The following is a 20858-nucleotide window of genomic DNA, read 5'->3' as shown; positions in this document are numbered from 1 at the left end:
TTATAATCTAAAGTAAATATGGACCATGTATATATTCATAGAAGTGAAATTGAAGTCCAGAACTTGTGCACTTCCACCATTCCATTTTCAGCTCCTGAGAATGTTCAGGCCCCTGTTGCTGAGGCAGGACCAACATACCTGCTTGTGAAGTGGGGTCCACCGTCCAAGCCCAACGGCCTCATCACAGGCTACTTCCTCTATCTGGACAACAGGATCATCTACACTGGGGGCAGGAAGGAGTTCAATGTAACCAACCTACGTGTCTTCACTGGCTACTCTCTGTTTATCAAGGCCTGTACAGTTGCCGGCTGCATGGAGAGTCCCTCCGTCGTCCTCAGTACCGCCCAGCTACCACCTTCCGCAGTCAGCAGGCCACGACTACTTGCTCTAGGTGGGTCAGTCCACAAGGATACAGTGCAGACACATTGTATCTATATCACATTTTTCAAGACCTCCCTAAATATGTTCATTATTTTTTATGACCTTTCCCAAGATTATGTCCTATTTTGTTGATCACAGAGAATGATGGGCTGAGTATCTCGATTACTGAGGGTTTCTGAGATCCCACATTGAAAACCATGTGGTCTCACCTTGGGTGTGTCATTTTGTTCAAACTGCCTCTGTTTACCCATCAGAATATGGGTACCCAGTGGGATAAGTCATATTACTTCTAGTGCCTCACAGGCAGCTTGGGTTATCTGAGGTAATGATGTCTATATTAATCTATATTATGGTGTATGCACTTAGAGCTGCATGGAGTTCAGTACTATATAAGTGATCTTTATGATCTATATATGATCATTATTATTCCCTCAGTCTAATCCAGGTCCCAATATAGAAGACTGGACTCAGAGTTCCATGTCTGATGGACAGTGTTGTTCAAATGACTGTTGTCAGGGAAAGGGGGTAGCCTAGTGGGTAAAGAATTCACTTGTCATGCCAAAGGCCTGTGTTTGATTCCAACACATAGGTATTGTGTGGTAGTACTAAATACAGTGGAAGCTGTCTAAACCAGCACTCATTTTGACTGTAGGAAAAATCTGATTTAAACAATGTGCTGGATCATAGAGCTGGTGATAAATGTAGAAGCCATGGATGGGACTGAGATTTTATGCTGGTGTTGACAACTTGCCAGATTGGACAGATGCTGGTTTGGACAGCTTCCACTGTACTGGTGAAAGCACCATACGACTAAACTCACTCAAATGACTGCTCCAGGAACAAATAGGGTTGATGTGAAGTGGAGCAAGCCGGAGCAGATCAATGGGATGCTGGAGAGATATATTCTGTACCTGTCACTGGATGCTGGTTCTGCCGGACAGGAAGTCTACAACAACTCTGATGCCTTCACCTCCTACGTGATCACCAACCTGACAGCTGGCACCACCTACTACATCAGACTCGCGGTAAGGAATGCTGGCACATGGATAATTACTGTACATCTACAATGTGTTTCCACCAAGAATTTGGGATATAACTTCATTGAGAGGCTGAATATCCCAGTAGAGAATTAGGCATATGATTCAATGGCTTGTAAGGGAATCAAATGGGAGATAAGTCATTTTTTAAGACTGAGGTTTCAAATCACAGGACGTCAAGTGGACTCCCTTTGCCAAATCAGGACAAACTTTATGGGTGAACAACTTCTTTATTGTAGAGATGTGACACTTCGAGACAGATTCTTGTATCATTGTAAAGCCTTTGCCAAAGTGGAAATTTAGGAGGCAAGGCAGTGGTTTTAACAGAGAGTCAAGTGGCATCTAAATCAAGAATTTTCTTTCACTTAATTTCCAGATTCCATTGACTAAGTGAGTGAGTGAGTTTAGTTTTACGATGCTCTCAGCAATATTTCAGCCATATGGCAGCGGTCGCTAAATAATCGAGTCTGGACCAGACAATCAAGTGATCAACAAGATGAGCATCAATCTTCGCAATTGGGAACTGATGACATATGTCAACCAAGTCAGCGAGCCTGACCACCCTATCCCATTAGTCGCCTCTTATGACAAACATAGTCGACTTTTTGGGCAAGCATGGGTTGCCGAAGGCCTATTCTACCCTGGGACTTTCTACCCTGGATTCCATCGACTAAGAACAAAGCATAATATAACATCTGTTATTTCTTCCTGATGTACCAACCAGGATTTTGTTTGGCTAAAAGACTGTAGACAAGACGTAAATAACATCAGGCAGTGTCACTTCTAACTAGCCATCCAAAACCAAATCCTATTTATGCTATTTCTGAGTGTGACACTGTGTGACACTGTATCCTTGCAGGCTTGTACAGGAGGTGGGTGTCGCCAGAGTGACCCCAGCAGTGTCACCACAGAAGAGAGTGCCCCTGATGGCGTCCCAGCTCCGATAGTCACCTCCCCGAGTCCCTCTGAACTCTCTGTCACGTGGGCCGTACCCCAGCAGCCAAATGGTGAGTTGCCGAAATGTTGATCATTCCCAACATATACTGGGGCTCCTTTCACAAAGCAACATTTACTAAGGTTAACCTTAAGCCCCATTCTTTAAAACTGCACTAAGGTTACTTTGTGACATACGATCACCTTAGTGCTTTGTGAAAGGCTTGGTTACTCGGAAACTGTTTCAAACCTAAACCTGTTTTTTTTTTTTCCAATTTGGAACTAAGTCCTTTGACATCTTCCATTGTGAGAAATGTTAAAAGAAATTAAGAAATTAGCTTTTCTCTGAAGATTTACTTGTGTAACAATTGCTTTGAAATACTTCCCTAATGGTAATATATATATGAAATACTATCTCACTGTTTGCAATTCATATTGACTAAACTCACAACTCATTGCTGTGTGTGCCCGCCACAATAGTTGTCGCAGTGACAGTGCTGTTTACAAATTGAATTAGCCCTGAGGATCAGTGTATGAAATAGTGTCTGCCCGGCGACCCGCTGCTTGCTAGTTACATGGTGGGCTTACAACTTTATTTTGTAGCCGACCCTGTTCGCCATTACATTTTCCAAGGATATAATATTTGGCCATGTCATTGACTATGGGAAATATTTCGAAAATAATTTACAATTGTGGTAAGTAGATGATGTCCACATAGTTCATGATGAATCCAACTGTAACTTTCACAGATCAGCCTACCCATGTATCTAACACTAAATGTGACTGGTCTAGAGAATGGCTTCAGCCAATGAATAATGACATTCGTGTGACATGGCAGTGACACTAAGTGAAATAATAGTGACCACCAAGTTCTAGTTATATTAAATTTGCTTTTGCACATGTTTAAGTTTACCTCACTGCAAGTAATTCTTTAATTACTTTCTTTTAACACCATATCTCAATTTCCTATATTTAATACAGTTCTGGTTACATGTTAACAGGGCCGGCAACATTTTTAGTTATCAGTCCTATGGGCTTTCTGTCTTTTGTAGGAGTTTCATACACTGCTGAGGATGATCTTGATCTGTAGGTACATGATTCTGGTAATGACTGCTGTTTGTTCCTAGGTGCCATAGTCCGCTATGACCTCTACCAGAATGGCATCATAGTTTCCAACACTTTGGTTCGAGAGTTCCGTGTTGGTAGCCTCCAACCATACAGCCTCCATATATTCCAAGTGGCTGCCTGCACCAGTATAGGGTGTGGCTTCAGTGAGGAGGTCCAGGCTCGCACACAGGAGTCGCCACCAGCCGGCACAGTGCTCCTAGACGTCATTGTCGCTGATTCCCGCTCGGTCAATGCTAGCTGGACAGCCCCTGCCAGTCCGAATGGGAAGTTGTATTATGACGTGTACTTTGAAGGGCTCTTCTACAAGGATCCACGTAAGAATCTGAAATAGTTTGGTAATTGTGGGATAAAGGTGATTGTTCAATGTAAAGCAAAGTTACCTGGATATTACACAATGTTAAAGTGAATTTGCATTTCAATGTAAATTTAGTCTCATTTTAAACTAGGACAATTCTGTCAAGCTTGTCTTTTCCTCAGTCTCTTTTTAAACTATGTATGATCATTCAGCTTTCAGTATCAGATTGCCTCCTTGTCATGAACAGGTTAAAATCAGCGTTAAAATTTGTCCTGATAGTATTTGCATATTTCCATAGTTGTTTTTCTATAAATCAAATTTTATGTTTCAATGTTTGTCTACAAACATGCTGTAATCCTTACTGCATAATGCCAATCACCTGGCTAGTCCATATTCTTTCTGGAAACAAAACGCCATCACAACTTTGCTCCAATGAAAGTTTTATCAAGGGAATTTCAGGTAACATTTTCACTGACCAACTGTGAAATTGTTAATATTTTTCTGACAGAAAACTGGGACTACAGCACAGTGCGGGAACGTCGGAGCTTGTACCGAGACACCACAGTGTATCAGCTGGTGACAATCACAGGGCTAATCCCCATGTCCGGCTACACTGTCCAGGTCAACGCCTCCAACACCCGCAGCTACATCCTCAGTGCCACAGCACAAGCAGACCTCCCCCCAGGAAGTGAGTAGCTCATGCAGTCTCCATTACAAGACTGGCTACAATACTAGGCTGACTCCCACGCACCCACCACCAGTACAATGGTCTATGACACTGGTCACTAACCTATGTGTTTGTCCAGTACAATGGTCTACCACATTGGTCAGTAACCTATGTGTTTGTCCAGTACAATGGTCTACCACACTGATCAGTAACCCATGTGTTTGTCCAGTACAATGGTCTACCACACTGATCAGTAACCCATGTGTTTGTCCAGTACAATGGTCTACCACATTGGTCAGTAACCTATCTGTTTGTCCCGTACAATGGTCTACCACACTGATCAGTAACCCATGTGTTTGTCCCGTACAATGGTCTACCACACTGATCAGTAACCTATGTGTTTGTCCAGTACAATGGTCTACCACATTGGTCAGTAACCTATCTGTTTGTCCAGTACAATGGTCTACCACACTGATCAGTAACCTATGTGTTTGTCCAGTGCAATGGTCTACCACATTGATCAGTAACCCATGTGTTTGTCCAGTACAATGGTCTGCCCTATCTGTTTGTCCAGTACAATGGTCTACCACACTGATCAGTAACCTATGTGTGTGTCCAGTACAATGGTCTGCCACACTGATCAGTAACCTATGTGTTTGTCCAGTACAATGGTCTGCCACACTGATCAGTAACCCATGTGTTTGTCCAGTACAATGGTCTACCACATTGATCTGTAACCCATGTGTTTGTCCAGTACAATGGTCTACCACATTGGTCAGGAACCTATGTGTTTGTCCAGTACAACTGTCTACCCTATCTGTTTGTCCAGTACAATGGTCTACCACACTGATCAGTAACCTATGTGTTTGTCCAGTACAAGGGTCTACCACATTGGTCAGTAACCTATCTGTTTGTCCAGTACAATGGTCTACCACATTAGTCAGTAACCCATGTGTTTGTCCAGTACAATGGTCTACCACACTGATCAGTAACCCATGTGTTTGTCCAGTACAATGGTCTACCACATTGGTCAGGAACCTATGTGTTTGTCCAGTACAACTGTCTACCCTATCTGTTTGTCCAGTACAATGGTCTACCACACTGATCAGTAACCTATGTGTTTGTCCAGTACAATGGTCTACCACATTGGTCAGTAACCTATCTGTTTGTCCAGTACAATGGTCTACCACATTGGTCAGTAACCTATCTGTTTGTCCAGTACAATGGTCTACCACACTGATCAGTAACCCATGTGTTTGTCCAGTACAATGGTCTACCACACTGGTCAGTAACCCATGTGTTTGTCCAGTACAATGGTCTGCCACACTGGTCAGTAACCCATGTGTTTGTCCAGTACAATGGTCTACCACATTGGTCAGTAACCTATCCGTTTGTCCAGTACAATGGTCAACCACATTGGTCAGCACATTTAACTTCCATGTTTGTCCACAGCCCCTGATGGTGTCCAGCCCCCAGTGCTGGTGTCCGAGACGTCCACATCAATTAGGGCTACCTGGAGACCAGTAGGACGGGTCAATGCTGAGGAAGATGCTGCCTATATCCTCCAGTTCCGAGAAAAGAGGCCGACTGCCATCATCCAAGAGTAAGTTAATACCTAAATACTCCCCCTCTGTTGCACTTTGATAACTAAGACATCGATATGAAAAACTCCATTCCGAGAAAAAGGCCAACTGCCATCATTCAAGAGGAAGTTGATATATGAGGACGCCACTCTGTTGTATTTTGACATGTGTGATATCAACATGAATCAGAACACATTTGAAATTCTTTTAGCAAATTTAGTGTTTTGTCAAAATCATTTTAACATTACAAATCCAAAATGCTTTCTGGCATCCACTTAACTGACCATGGCTTGGAATGAACTAACAATGCAGATATTAGTATTGTCTGTTGTTTATCTAAGGTCTGTTTGTTTTCTGTTCAGTGTGTTTGGGCCAACAATCACCTTATCCTACCTGAAGCAGAATCTGCTGCCCTTCCGTGAGTATGAGTTCCGTCTCCAGGCCTTCAACAGTCTCGGGTCCACATTCTCCAACTGGGTTCCGCAAGTCACAAAACAGGATCGTAAGTTAAACTAAGTGCTTTATCAAGATAAAGATATTACCTTTTTAATTATTTGAAAATCAAAATTGGAACAAATGCATCTGAAAAGCCCTAGTGTACAGGTTTGAACGTACAACTGGTAAGATGAGATTACTAATGCTGCTAATCTGATTATTCATTTACCTTTTGACACAAACATTTGAAATGCATGAAATTACTGAACCAAAAAGGAGAAATCTGAAGAAACTAACCAAAATCTGTAGTGAGTGAGTGAGTTGTGTTTTATGCTGCATTCAGCAATATTCCAGTTATATGGCAGCGGTCTGTAGATATGTTTTAAGCTGAGACTTGAGAGTTCAGTTGTTAGTGAATGAGTGAGTTTAGTTTTATGCCCACACTCAGCAATATCCCAGGTATATGGCAGTGGTCTGTAAATAACCAGACAATCCAGTGATCAACAGCATGAGCATCCATCTGCACAATTGGGAACCGATGACATGTGTCAACCAAGTCAGTAAACCCGATCACCCGATCCTGTTAGTCACCTCTTACACCAAGCATAGTCGCCTTTTATGGCAAGCATGGGTTGCTGAAGGCCTATTCTACCCCGGACCTTGAGGTCCCAAAATCCTTAAACAGCAGACATTTACTGCTTTACACCAGTCTGTGGTATCAGTGTAGGTAATTACCAGTACTGTGTCAGGTTCTGAACATGTACTCTCTTGTAGATGTGACAGTATGTTAATATCTTCAAGATGTGGTGCCAAAAGTACCCTATCTATTTTGCAGCACAGTCAACTTGTCAAGTTCCCTGAAACACAGACTGCAGATCACAAATTTCTCAGTTGTGTTTGTGGCTTATAATTTTTTATGAACTGTATGGTTCACACAGTAGAGTGTCTGTTGTTTAAGCTCTATCATGCTGAAAGTGCCATATATCTGGAATATTGCTGAGTGTGGCCTAGAACTAAACTCACTAAATTTACCATGCTGAAAAGAACATGAGAATACACAACACCATTTAGAAAGTGGTCAGATGTAACACTTGTTGTAGTTGATCTTGCACTTCCTCTGTAGTTTTACGCCATGGGACTCATGTCACAAACCCTTTGATTTAGACTGCAAGTTGTCCGACTTCCAATTTTGGGGAGTCACGGTGGTTGAGTCAATTACAGAGGTGACATTTTGTGCTGGTGATTAGGTGCCTGACTCTGAGGGTGCGGGTTTGAATCTCGGATGGATTTCAACCAAACAAAAATATTTGACTCTGTACTCCACTGAGAAAGTGTAATACCAAATATGACATTTGTTACTGAAAAGAGCAGTCTCAGAAACTGAGAGTTTATCAAAGTTGCCTCTTGTTTTGCAAATACCATCTTCTTCATGCTGTTTTAGTAGTTCATATCTGTAAGTTGGTGTGCAGGTCCGGTTGGCTTCGACCCACCTTCAGTTGCTGAAGTCCAAGCTCGGTACATCAGTCTCACCTGGATACACCCCCTCAACCCAAATGGCATCATCCGAGAATATAGACTCTACCAAAATGGACAAGTCAGGCTCACTGTAAGTACAAGGGAGATATGATCTTTGGCTTGGACCTTTTAACTTGAGTATCCTATTTCTTACTTTCCTGGCCCAGAATAGAAACCAATTTTTTAAACTTTCTTGAACACTTAGAAAAAATGTTTCCTGTTAGACACCCTATCATTTGCTACAACACACTGAATGTTGTCATCCACCAAAATGCAAAAATTGTAATTGCCGTGATAACCAAACTTGCCAGTGTCAACAAAGGTAGCAGTTGCAACTGCGAAGGTTTGCCCGCCGTGCGACTCACAATTTGGGGAAATCACACAGACAAATTCATAGGTCCGAAACTTTTTAAATGTACATTCAAGAACCCCATCTACCTCTTTCAGAGAACCTCTGCATGGTTTGTTTGCCAAGTTTAATCGGTTAGATAATTTAAAAAGCTTAAGTGAGTTGTGATTGGTTCTCTCACCTGATTGGATAAAAAGCCAGCCAAGGGAGGTAATAAATTTATCAGGCTGAGCCATAGATGCATCCAAGGTATAGTAGAGACTTTTCAGAACGTATACCCTGGAGATATCGAGGATGCTCAAACCTGGACTTCCACAGGTTAATGAATGAGAGAGAAATTTAGTGCTATTCCTCTGTAATATGAGAAACATGGTGTTTCAGTAAGTGAGTGAGCTGGGCTTTACACAGTGTTCAGCAATATTACAGCAGTCTCATGGCAGAGATGCCAGTCTTCAAACACTGTGTCCGTATCGATTCTTCAGAGTGACAAGCCAGTGTTTTAACCACAAGGTTACCCCACTACTACTGATAAATAAGAGTTCATTCTTAGTCCTGCATCTAGGACACTAGTCATCTTATGTTACAGAAGGTGACATCAATAAAATCTTCCCATTTTATGAATGTGACATCAAAGTATAATTCAGAGGGTATGTTTCAATCGTAACATAAATAGGTTACTATGGTTAGTGTTCCAGGAAATTTCATAATCTGGTTTCTGTTATGGTCAAGGGTAACATTTGATGTTTGTCAATATGATTACTTGAAATTGAATTAACTTCAACATATCTGAGTAAAACGGTTTGCCAAAATTAGGTTCAGGGACAAGAGATGTGACACGTTTGGGATAACACTTTCCAGTTCTTTGGTTGGGATGAGTCTTATCTAGGATTCGCACTCATACTCTTATTCATATCCAGAGAGGTGCTCAAGACTGGAGAATAGATTCCAGGTTTTGTTCCATTCCAGCTTGAAATAAAGAGATTTGACTATTTATATAAATTTGTTTGTAAATGCAGAATGTGGTTCAAATTTTAAAGGACAATTTTTCTGTGCAATATCTTCCTAATGAACAAGTTTTTCTTTCTTCTTTCTAGTTGCCTGGCAACCAGACTTCATTCCAAGTCGGCAATCTCATCCCTTACACATATTACATATTCAGTATTGAAGCATGCACCATTGGTGGATGTACCAAGAGTGCGGACTCTAATCAAGTGAGGACTCTTCAAGCAGGTAAATGAGAGATGCTCATCTGTGTGTCAGAACATAAGGAACCTGATGCAGGGACATTGTAGTTCAAGGACATGCACTTTGGTGACTCATGCCCTCAGTTCCTATAATTCTAGAGATCTCAGTCTCCTGTCTTTGATTTTCATCAGCAAACTAGATTTACCACACAACTCAAACTCAACCTATTAATGCTTTTCTTACAAACTAGCATCAGTGTCGGGTTAGTGATATGAACAACAGTCACATTGAAGAATTGGCAAGAAATTCAATGTTAGAAAATGACTGACTCTTAAAAGAGCTCCAAATGCTTTTTGATAATAAGGATTTTGTCTTGTCCATTAATATAGAGTCAAGAGATGGAGAGTATGGGACTTAATCAACAGCTCAACAGCTGACCTTTCAAACTACCATTCATATCTCTGACCTGTATTACTTGTCCATTTGACTCAAAAGCGGACCAGTGAATTGCATTTTAACGTGAAAACTAATAAACATTCATTCAGTATTATATGTTTATTAGTTTTCAATTTAGATTACAATTTCTTGTTCCACTTTTGAGCCAAAAGGGCAATCCTGGTTCTTTCTTTACATAATGAATGATGGATTACCTCCCTTGTTTTGAGTTAACTTATGTCCCAGGCATTAGTGAGTGAGTGAGTATGGATTTTCACCACTTTTTGCAATAATTCAGCAATATCATGGAGACCAGAAATGGGCTTCATATCATCATGTACCCGTGTGGGGAATCGAACCAGGGTCTTCAGCAAGACAAGCAAATGCTTTAACCATTAGATTTCCTCACTGTCATTAGAACTTGGGAGTTAAAGAACACTCTATTCTTTGATATTACTTTCTTCCGTTAACTACAGTTCCAACACACTTGACACGAGAACTAAGTGTTTTTTTTAACTTCTGTTGAGTAATATACACTGAAATTTCATTCATGATAGCACAATTTGACAAACTTATATTCCTTACAGGATATGTGTATTTGTAAAACTGCCATGTTGCACAAAGTAATCTTTGTGCTATGCTGGCTATACGTCTCTGTTAAAGTATGGGAATTATAATCCATAGTATAATTTCACGGTCTTGAAATATTGAAAACACTGTTCGATCAAAACAACAAAACTGAAAAATAATGAATAGGAAAAGTGTAGGGACCCAGCTTTTTCTTTGAGACAACATAAGTATATCACTTCACGACACAACTGTATTTGACTGTATGTTCATATGTCTGTTCATTTGTGACTTTTTTGTCGTTCAGTCCCTGATGGCATCCTGGCCCCGAACCTGACAGCGCTGTCACCAACGACAGTGCAGATAACATGGACGCCACCCACCAACCCGAACGGGATGCTGCAACAGTATATCGTGGAGAGACGACTGAACGGCACAGACAGCTCCTCGCTTGTGGCCACGGTAGCAGCGACCGCAGACCCTGCCCATGTAGATGCATCCCCTGTGTTGTCCCCACACACTGTCTACCAGTACCGCATCCGTGTCATCAACTCTGCTGGAGAGGGAACCGGTCCATGGGCCACCATCACTACCAAATCGTCACGTAAGGGAAACTGCAAACTAAATGACCATGTCTGGTGGTGTCATGTTTAATGAATCAGTTGTAATGCCCTTTCACAGTTTTGATTCCAAAGTCAATTAGATAGATAGATGGATGAACAGATGGACAGACAAATAGGTAGATAGATAATGTGACAGGACAGGTATGATATGATATGACAATTCGCATTTCTGCCATAAGCTAAACAAATAAACTTGACAAGTGGCTACATTAAAAGAACCAAATCAGAAATATATTTTCACAAATAGGACTTATATAATTACTAGTCTACAACTACTGACCATGTGTGTAGGGTTTTCAAGGCTCTGAAAGCTAAGGCAGACAGGGTTCAATTTAGTACCTGCACTGGTGCCACCCAATATTACAAAGAGCAACCTAGTGCAAGTCAGTTTTTGAGATAGAAAGCAACAATAAATCTAACAATAATGCTATAAGCATAAATATGTCAGCTCATTTTTCTTCTAACCTTTGAACAGTTTTGGTACCAAAACATTGCCATTCATAGACACATCTAAGCTATGACAGCTTTAGTAAACAGGGATCATGTGTCTCTGTGTTGCTATGGTTTCATGGGTACTTCATCATGGAAATATGTATATGTGCACTGAAACCTCTGACGTTTCAACAAACTACATTGCAAGTGGAATTTGACTGCTGCAACTGGGTCTTTATCTTCCATTGCACCTGGTGCATGCAGGTTAACGTCTCTTTAATGAACCCCTGCATATTATGATTCTTCTCATCATCTGGAGACCATTGAAATTGTCATTTATCGACCTGCCCATTGTCTCCCTAGGTCCAGCTGGAGTAAACCCACCAGAAGTGACAGTACTCAATTCCACAGCCCTCAACATCACCTGGCAAACACCCCTACAGCTAAATGGCAAACTGGAGTTCTACATCATCCGTCTGCCAGAACCACGCATTGAAGTTCGCAACGTCACCCAGATGAGCACCATCATCACTGGCCTCACTCCATACACAGAATATGTCGTCACCCTAACAGCATGTACATGTAAGTAGACACACCCATTACTGGAAGGTACTAACACTGTCACAGTTTGATGCCACACACAGAAAAAATGTATAAAATTCAGATTAATCTTGGTGTTGTTCATTATGATTCATGTAAACATGTGCCCTTACTTCACTTCTCCCATGCCACTAATTTATACAGACTCTTGAAGATACATGTTATAATTAGTCTACAGCAAACCATGCTTGTCAAAAGAGGTGAAAGATGGGATCGGGTAGTCAGGTTCGCTGACTGGCACATATCATTACATCACAATTGTGTATATCAATGTTCATACTGTTGACCACTGGAATCTCTGGTCCAGACTAATTTATGTACAAACCACCACTACATAGCTGGAATATTGATGAGTGTAAGCTTCAAACAACAAACAAACATTGTACAACCAGGAGTTTCACTTGTAAAGTCTGATCAAAGTCTGTCTGTGCTGCATACTGTGTGATTCTGCCCTCTAGTGAGGCAAGGGAGACAACTGTCACATGACTGATTATACCTCTAAAATACTTAATCAGATTATATATCACAACTACAATGGAATTACTTGCATATACAAGGTTCATTTTGTCTACAGCTGGTGGTTGCACAGAGAGTGTTGGTGTGACAAAGATGACGAGACCAGATATCCCTGATGGACAGCAGCCTCCAACACCGACAGCGGTCTCACAGTCCATGATCTCCATCCTCTGGCAGCAACCATCTCGGCCAAACGGACCAACGCTCACATATGAACTGGCTAGACAGAAGATAAGACAGCCACTGGACAGTGAGTCATTTTTGTCAATAGTTTCTTGTAGGTCGACGATTAGGCAACTCTGAGGAAGTCATTTAGGTCAATAATTCATTGGAAACAGAAAATTAAACTGCCATGAGGAAGTCATTTTGGTCTATCTTGTTCATTAGACAAATTATAAATGCCACTGATAGTGACTCCAAGTTTGGAGATGAGCACTTTAGCAGTGATATTTCCATCAACTGTTCCATTGCTGTTTCAACAGGATGTGGTTATTGTGATACCTCTGTTTTACCAATCATGACTGAGTGCACACCAAATTGATTGTGACCCAATGATCAGCACAATGAAAATGAACTGAAACTTGTGCTGTAACTAGTGACAGACCTGTCAACTAAACTGACAGTAGTTTATGCTGCATAAAGCCCTGCATCTAAAGGCTAACTGTCTGTTGAATTTATCACAGTCATCCTCAACATACTGAATACTGCAAGTTTTCAGGTTTACCAGTTAGATATCAGCAGCAAAAAAGCATCAGTACTAACTTAACTTATCGGTATAGCATGTACTTTGAAATATACTGAATAGTAACAGGAATACAACTGTGATTTGTTGTTACCTTTTTAAATAGAAGACATGAACATGAATGCTTCCATGGGTTTCTTTGGTTGTTCAATTTAGTCTTTGAGGTTTTTTTTTGCTAGTCCTACGAAACACAGCAGCAGTTCTGCACCAGTGTTCCTGTTTCAGACACAATCAGTGACGTCGGTGTGTGGCAGAGTCTATATTCTGGTCCAGGGTTGTTCTACGAGGACAGAGGACTGCCTATGTTTACAACGTATGTCTATCGGGTCACAGTGTTCAACGATATTGGACAGAAGACCAGCAATGCTTCTACAGAAGTCACCACATTTGGTGGCTTCCCACGCCGAGCAGCTAACATGACCCTCCGTGTCGTGGACCATCTGTCTTTACTTGTCGAATGGACAGTTCCAAGTAAGAGCAGTTAATTCTAGTAATGGTTGCCTCACAATATGCTAATTTATCAATGAAGAAAAAGTGACTCTCTCTGAAAATACTCTACTAACTCTCCAAAATAAATGCCACTGAAATAAGTTTCATAGAAACTAGCATGACTATATGCAAGTGAATCAGTTGTTAGGAATACATAGTGCCAATTGAAAGGTGGTCAACATAACACGTTATATTTTGGAGAACATCTCAGTTGTTTACTGCTTACTGCTGAGCAGTGTGGTAACTTTGCGGTTAAAGTGTTCAATTATCATGCCGAAGACCTGGTTTTGATTCCCACATTGATACAATGTATGAAGCCCTCTTTGTGGTGTCCCTGCCATGATATTGCTGGGAAATTACTAACAGCAGTGTAAAAATAAACTCATTGCTTAATGCAGTCATAGTGTATCTGCAAACAAGCAAGTCCAGGCCAGTGCAAAAATAGTAGTCTTGGATTAAAAAAAAAAAAAATCATTGATTTAATAAAGTGAAAAAATTTTAAAAAGACAACAACCAAGTTGAAAATTTTCAGTGAGTCTTCCTGATGCTCTTTTTCACAAGACTGAAAACCTGCTGCTGGAGAGTTCCAAGAAAGTCTGTTACTGCCAACTGGCACAAGAAATGTAATGATGCATGATGATGTTTACAGGTCCTGAGGAGCTGCAGGGCGAGGTGCAGGTCTTCAAGGTGGACGTCACCAGTACTGACGGGCCATTCAGCCGCATGATCCCAGGGGAACATAACTCTACCCTGCTGCAGAATCTCAGCCCCAATACAGACTACACGGTGACACTTACTCTGACCATATATGGTGGTGCTTCTATAACAAGCGAGGCCAAGACTGCTCGCACAGAAGATGGAGGTATAAATGAGAATCTTACACACGGAATCCATTAGTGCAAACTGGAATCCTTGGTACACTTGTAAGAATTTATGTCACACAACTAGTTAGCCAGGAAGAATCCCACACGTGGCAAACGGAATCTCAGAAAGACAAGATGCTTTTGTGATGATGTGTGTCTTACTTGACCCAATGACTTTGCGTGCTCTTTTTGTGAGAATTGATTCACTGAGGACAAGCTGAGTTGAACTGTGGTTGAGACTTGCACTCATGATTACTTCACAGTCATTGTATGTGTATGGATGTGCTGACTGGTCATATAGTCCCTGTACCAATTCTAAGCACCAAACAGGGTGCCTTTCAGTGCGACACAGCTGAATTTTTCCTCTCTAATTTGGGTTGTATACCCCAACACTGTATATTATTGTACATGATATCTACCACTGGTTTTCCCAGATTTGACCTTTTCTTGGAAATTGCTAATTGTGGTGCAAAACTGCCTTCACTCACTCACTCTCATCTGTCTTCAGCACCATCAGGACTACTGACTCCCACACTGGCAATCATCAGCAGCCAAACGTTGCGGATCTCCTGGGTGGATCCGCTAAAGCCCAATGGTGACATCACAGCCTACAATGTCTTCATTGACGGACGCAAGATCCCTACCAACCAAACCACCGCTGGATCCATTGTTGTCCCTGGCCTACAACCATACACTGTGTACCGGATCTGGGTGAGTAGAAATACCAACTCACTGCACTGTGGGGCTTGACATCTGTTATTTCCAGTTCTCAGAGCAATATTCTTAAGTAGACTTTAAATAAACTTCCAAAGAATTTTTGGGGGGTTAAAGGTAGTTATTAGAAAATATTTCTAGGGATGAGGTAGTGTGAAATGATCCTGAATGTATCATTCAAATTATTGTACTTATATTGTGACATGAACTCATTTCCATGTGCATTCATGTGTGCATGTGTGCCAGTATGTGGTTGGGTTTTTGCTGGTTTTATGGTGCCAGCCCACTGCGATGACATGCCACAGTTTAACATGAATACCCAGCTTAGATACTCTAGTAATCTGGGATTTGAATTCCATATATTCACAAAGAATAGCTTATCATCACAGCATCTGCAAGAAAACACCATGTTTCCCTTGTTTTATGCTCTCAGTGCTGAGCACCAGAGCCAGCACCTTTTGTTAAATCACAGACAGGCATCAAACCATGCATGCCTTGTCCTCTTTACCGTCTCTCTATACGCAAGACCACATGTTTCGAGTGAAAAGTTATGACCATTATTTCTCACTTGTTCTAATTTCCAGATTGAAGCATGCACACAATTCAACTGCACCCAGAGTCCAATTGCCCTTGGGACCACAGCCGAAGCCTTGCCCCAGGGAGTATCTGACCCCTCTCTACAAGCTCTGAGTGCGACATCCGTGCAGGTGACATGGACAGCCCCAACACAGCCCAACGGCATAACAGTCAGATATGATGTCTGGAGGAAGACAATGAGGAAATGCTCCGATGTGTAAGTAAATGTTGAGGTGGTAATTAGTTATTTAATGCTGCACACTTGTGAAGCTCTGGCTAAGAAATGGTCTTCGACAAACTTCGTAAGTGACAGCTAACAGTATTGTGTTGTCAGGCTCACTGTATATTATTATATACATGTTATTTTATCCCAATTGCATAGATGTGATGCTTTTGATTACTTTATTCTCTGGTCCAGACTCAATTATATACAAGCAGCTTCCATATAGCTTGAACTTTGCTGACTGCCACATTAAACAACAGAGAGTGCAATATTCAAGGTATGTGACAGCTGTTGAGTCAGTGCAATCCAGTGATTGACATCACGAGCATCGATGTACTCAGTGTCACATGACAACAGACATCAGCCAAGTCTCTGACCCCATACCTTGTTAGTTTCCTCTTCAATGACACCCATGAGCCCATAACAATCGAATAATGGCTTCTCAATTTTTGTATGATTGTTCAGGTTTATTTTGTTTGCACCCTGAAATTAGATATGTTGGAGAAATATTTTTTTGGTAAATTTTATCTGATGACCAGAGGGTTTGCCCTTGTGTTTATGTAACGAATTTAAACTTTTCCAGTATTTTAGTTCCTTTTGTGTGAATTTTAGTGCTTACTTTGCAGTGTAGTGTATCTTAGGCTGTAGTGCTTGTTAAAGAAAGTAAGACTACTACATCCAGCATAGTGTGTCTTTATGTAGTGTCTGTCCATTTATATACAATATGGTGCATAATAGTGTCAGTATTTCTGCAACTGATATTTTCTTTCTTTGATATGTTTCAGTCCACAACCCAACCCTGACCCTGAACTGACTAAATGTACTTATGTCGAGTGTGGCATGCTGGAGAACATCTGTGGAGGAACTTGCTACACAGGGGCGAAGGTAAGGCACCAACATTTCACTCCAAACTTTCATCACTCAAGTGTACAAATCATATTTAATATATCATATATGTTTTTATGATCATTATATCTGTAAAAATCAGTCAATATTTAAATTGTGATTTAGTAAAAAAATGTATAACATGCTTTAATGTTTTGATTTTTTCCAAATAGCTGAAAAAAATGGATTGTCTAGTTGACAAATTAACTAAAAATTATTAAGATATTCAAAATGAGTTAAAATCATCATAATTTACTAATATGCAAAGATTACAAGATCAGTAAAATGCATAATGGCTTTTATTTTCTTTTAATCCAGTTGTCTCCATGAATGGCCATATTTTTCAGCCATTTTGTAAAATAACTGAAATAGATGTATAAATGGAATTTGAAACTGCTCGAGTGAAAAAAATTCATTTTACTCAATAACAGATTTCACAGGCACTGTAACATAAATGTTAGAGGTACACCTACAGAAGGTCGTATACCTACCAGCCATATTGTCTAGTGTCATGTCACCCTAACCTTAACTCTAACTCTTACCCTGTGAATGAAATGAAAATGCTGGATTCTGGACCCTGTTAGGGGCCTGCATCCCCCAGACTCCCAGACTCACTTTCACATGTTGCTATCAATGCCCTAGTGTTAACTCGCATGCTTTCAAAGATGGCGGAAGGTATTCTGTTTTCTGTAGTTTTACCGATAGTGGATGTTGTCTAATTGGAGAATAGTAATGGGACTGGTATTAATTAGGCTATATTTTTGAAAAAGTGGCATCAGCAATTTAGACGTTGTGATTAATTCAATATTCATATAGTTGAAAACTTAAAGATTATCTAAAACATATTTTATAGGGGTTGTTTATATGCCTGGTTATGCCTGCTGTTGATTACATGTGTCCTCAATGTGTAGACCTGCTGTGATGGGGTTCTGCATGACATCAAACCCGGGTATGCATGCTGTGGCAAGGATTACCTGAGTCAGCCTAGTCTGGATGCCGTGTGCTGTGGGGGCAAGTTCTATGGACCAGTCACGGGCTACAGATGCTGTGGGTCAAGGTGAGCTGCAGTAGCTGTGTTACAGTGAGTTTAATTTTATGCCACACTCAGCAATATTCCAGCTATTTCATGGCGGTCTGAAATAATTGACTGTGACTAGACAATCCAGTGATCAATAGCATGAGCATTGATCTATGCAGTTGGAATATGATGACATGTGTCAATTAGGTCATTGAGCCTGACCACCTGTCCCCTCTTATGACAAGCACAGGTTAGTGAAGATCAGTTCTAACTCAGACCTTCATGGGTCCTGTGGCACAGATTATATGTGAGACAAAGCACACATTGCTTGTTGTAAAATGGGCACCCAGCTCACTGTGTTCCAAGGACCATTGCACATGCTGGTATTCTTTGGTTTCTTTGACACAAAAAAGATTGCACTTAAAGAGTGCACATAAAGCTCCAACAAAAATACCTTGTTTATTGTATAGAGCAATATTTTCGAGTAGATTCTTTCTTTCAGTTAGCCTTGTAACAATCTAGGCTGAAACGTTGTTTGTGCAACATACAAGAAGTTGTCATCCATGGAGTCCTATCCTTCATTGTTGATCATTGGATTGTCGGGTCCAGACTCGATTATTTACAATGAGATACAAGTATATATTTACCTAAATTGTGAACAATATTCCATCACACCATGATTAACTGTATGGCTGGAATGTTGCTGGGTGCTGTGTTAAACAGCTAACAAAGGTATACCTCATTATTACCTCATATACTTATAGAAAGCCAATCAAATGAGTATACTCTTACTGCAGTTTTCAACAATACACAATCAATCTCTCAACCATTAACTCCCAAGAAGCTGTTCTAGTCAAGGATGTGATGTTTTAGATACATGGCAATCGGCCCTGGAGAGGTATGCTGCCCAGACAGCGCTGAAGACCGTGTCTCCATCGGTATGGGTGACCAGTGCTGTGGGGCCATCCCTTACTCATCCACGGGGGCCCAGATCTGCTGTGCTGGTAACCATTTATAAACCCCCTTGATTCTCTTTCTACTGCTTGACATATATTCGATGAGCCTGTGCAGTAAACATGTTTGTGACAAGTAGGCAGGCAGGGAATGTAGATGAATACACTTTGTTCCTACGTGTACATGAGGTAGATCAGTGATTAAGCACATGCAAGTCATGCTGACCGTGGCGTGAACTCAATGCCACTTCCGTTTGACATGTGTCCTGCAGACATGATTCACACGAGGATATTGAATTTGTCAAGTTGTTGGCGACAACTTGTTTCACTCATTTTATAAATGAAATGTTCTGGAGGGCCTGCCGATATATGCAAACTAGGATCATTTGTCAGGTCATGGCTCATCTAATACTGGTAATTCAGTAATGACCTTGTCAGATGATGTGCCTTGCCTCAGAGATTCACGAGGCCAACATTCATAAAAAACAACATGGTCAATATTATTTTAATAGTTTATAGTGACGGTGACCATACCTCACTAAATGTCATCAACAAAACAAGACATTTGGAGATTCAGGTACAAGAAGGGTATTTAATGATTTAAACATGTCATGTATATGTGGCTCTTTGTTTTACTTTCACCAAAAGGAAAAAGAATTAACTCGGAAACCTTGTTTTTAACAACTTCAGAAAATAATATCCCCCATGCTCTTTGACTTTCATTTCATCTAAATGCCATTCAAAGAATTCAACGGAAAAAACATAGCATGAAAAAAATGGACAAATTGGCAAGCATCATAATATTTTTGTGTATGAGGGCACCGAAACAAGACAAAGATGAAAATTGTAAATAAAGCAGCATCATTTGATGAAATGTTGCGGAGTCCTGGTAAACTAATCTTGTGTCTGTGTTTTCTAGGAATTCTGTCAATACGGTTCGGCCACAAGTGCTGTGGAGGTGCTGTGGTGACCGATACTGCTGTGTGCTGTGGGAATGACACTGTGGGTGCTGTGTATCTGGAACAGCCACTCAAGACATGCTGCGGTACGCAGTATGTTGACTCTGACACAACATTGTGCTGTTCCAGTGATACAGGACACTCGAAGGTAATGTTTTGAACAAGCATGACTTTATATCATACTTACAGTATTTACAATACTTTTACATAGCAGAGCGTAGAGTCATCCCATAGATGACGTCCATAACTTGTCAGCTTGTTGATGGGGTTAACCTCTTTGGTTTTGTGGACAAAGCATCCAATTTCAGATCAGAATGTCCATGATTCAACTCCCAGCATGGACTTGGAAATTGTATAAATGCTACAAATATACTCTTCAAAAAAAAGTAGGGGTACCTGAACTTTCAATTTGGATAGGAAGTGTGAACGTTGACAAACGTTTCAAGGACAGACATCTTATGAACACACCACGATTTTCCTCTATTACCACCCCTAAACACAACATACAACACCCCTTGATATGCAGGTGCACAACGCAGTAGCCCCATACACATGCATGGGGTCCCATTCTTGATCTTGACAGTTTTCAAAAAGGTTGAGAAATCACTTAGAATATTAATTTTGACACTTATCTCGCATCACACATTTGTTAGTGTTTGTTTCTAGTCGTTTGTTTTAAAATGAAAATCATACACATGCAAATTACATGCCATACACCAGTCATCTTTCAAAAGCGACTTCATTCCAAATAGCTA

General features: G+C 40.8%; 1 protein-coding gene across 1 annotated transcript in view; it reads left to right on the top strand.

Moving 5' to 3' along the window:
• Positions 1-20858, top strand: part of LOC137293729 (usherin-like) — a 94675-nt gene that overhangs the window by 54328 nt on the left and 19489 nt on the right. Inside the window, exons 30-49 of the mRNA XM_067824441.1 lie at positions 92-391; positions 1219-1406; positions 2278-2425; positions 3479-3793; positions 4283-4462; positions 5894-6044; positions 6387-6526; positions 7929-8065; positions 9418-9553; positions 10818-11114; positions 11929-12147; positions 12740-12931; positions 13649-13894; positions 14562-14774; positions 15284-15486; positions 16074-16282; positions 17074-17173; positions 18085-18230; positions 19065-19195; positions 20064-20251. Of these exons, the coding sequence (XP_067680542.1) occupies positions 92-391; positions 1219-1406; positions 2278-2425; positions 3479-3793; positions 4283-4462; positions 5894-6044; positions 6387-6526; positions 7929-8065; positions 9418-9553; positions 10818-11114; positions 11929-12147; positions 12740-12931; positions 13649-13894; positions 14562-14774; positions 15284-15486; positions 16074-16282; positions 17074-17173; positions 18085-18230; positions 19065-19195; positions 20064-20251 (3839 nt within the window). The remainder of the gene's footprint in view (positions 1-91; positions 392-1218; positions 1407-2277; positions 2426-3478; positions 3794-4282; positions 4463-5893; positions 6045-6386; positions 6527-7928; positions 8066-9417; positions 9554-10817; positions 11115-11928; positions 12148-12739; positions 12932-13648; positions 13895-14561; positions 14775-15283; positions 15487-16073; positions 16283-17073; positions 17174-18084; positions 18231-19064; positions 19196-20063; positions 20252-20858) is intronic.

This window comes from Haliotis asinina, chromosome 8 (genome assembly GCF_037392515.1).
Source record: "Haliotis asinina isolate JCU_RB_2024 chromosome 8, JCU_Hal_asi_v2, whole genome shotgun sequence".
Classification (NCBI taxonomy): domain Eukaryota; kingdom Metazoa; phylum Mollusca; class Gastropoda; order Lepetellida; family Haliotidae; genus Haliotis; species Haliotis asinina.
Note: the sequence above shows the minus strand (reverse complement) of the source record. Positions and strands in the feature narration are given on the sequence as shown.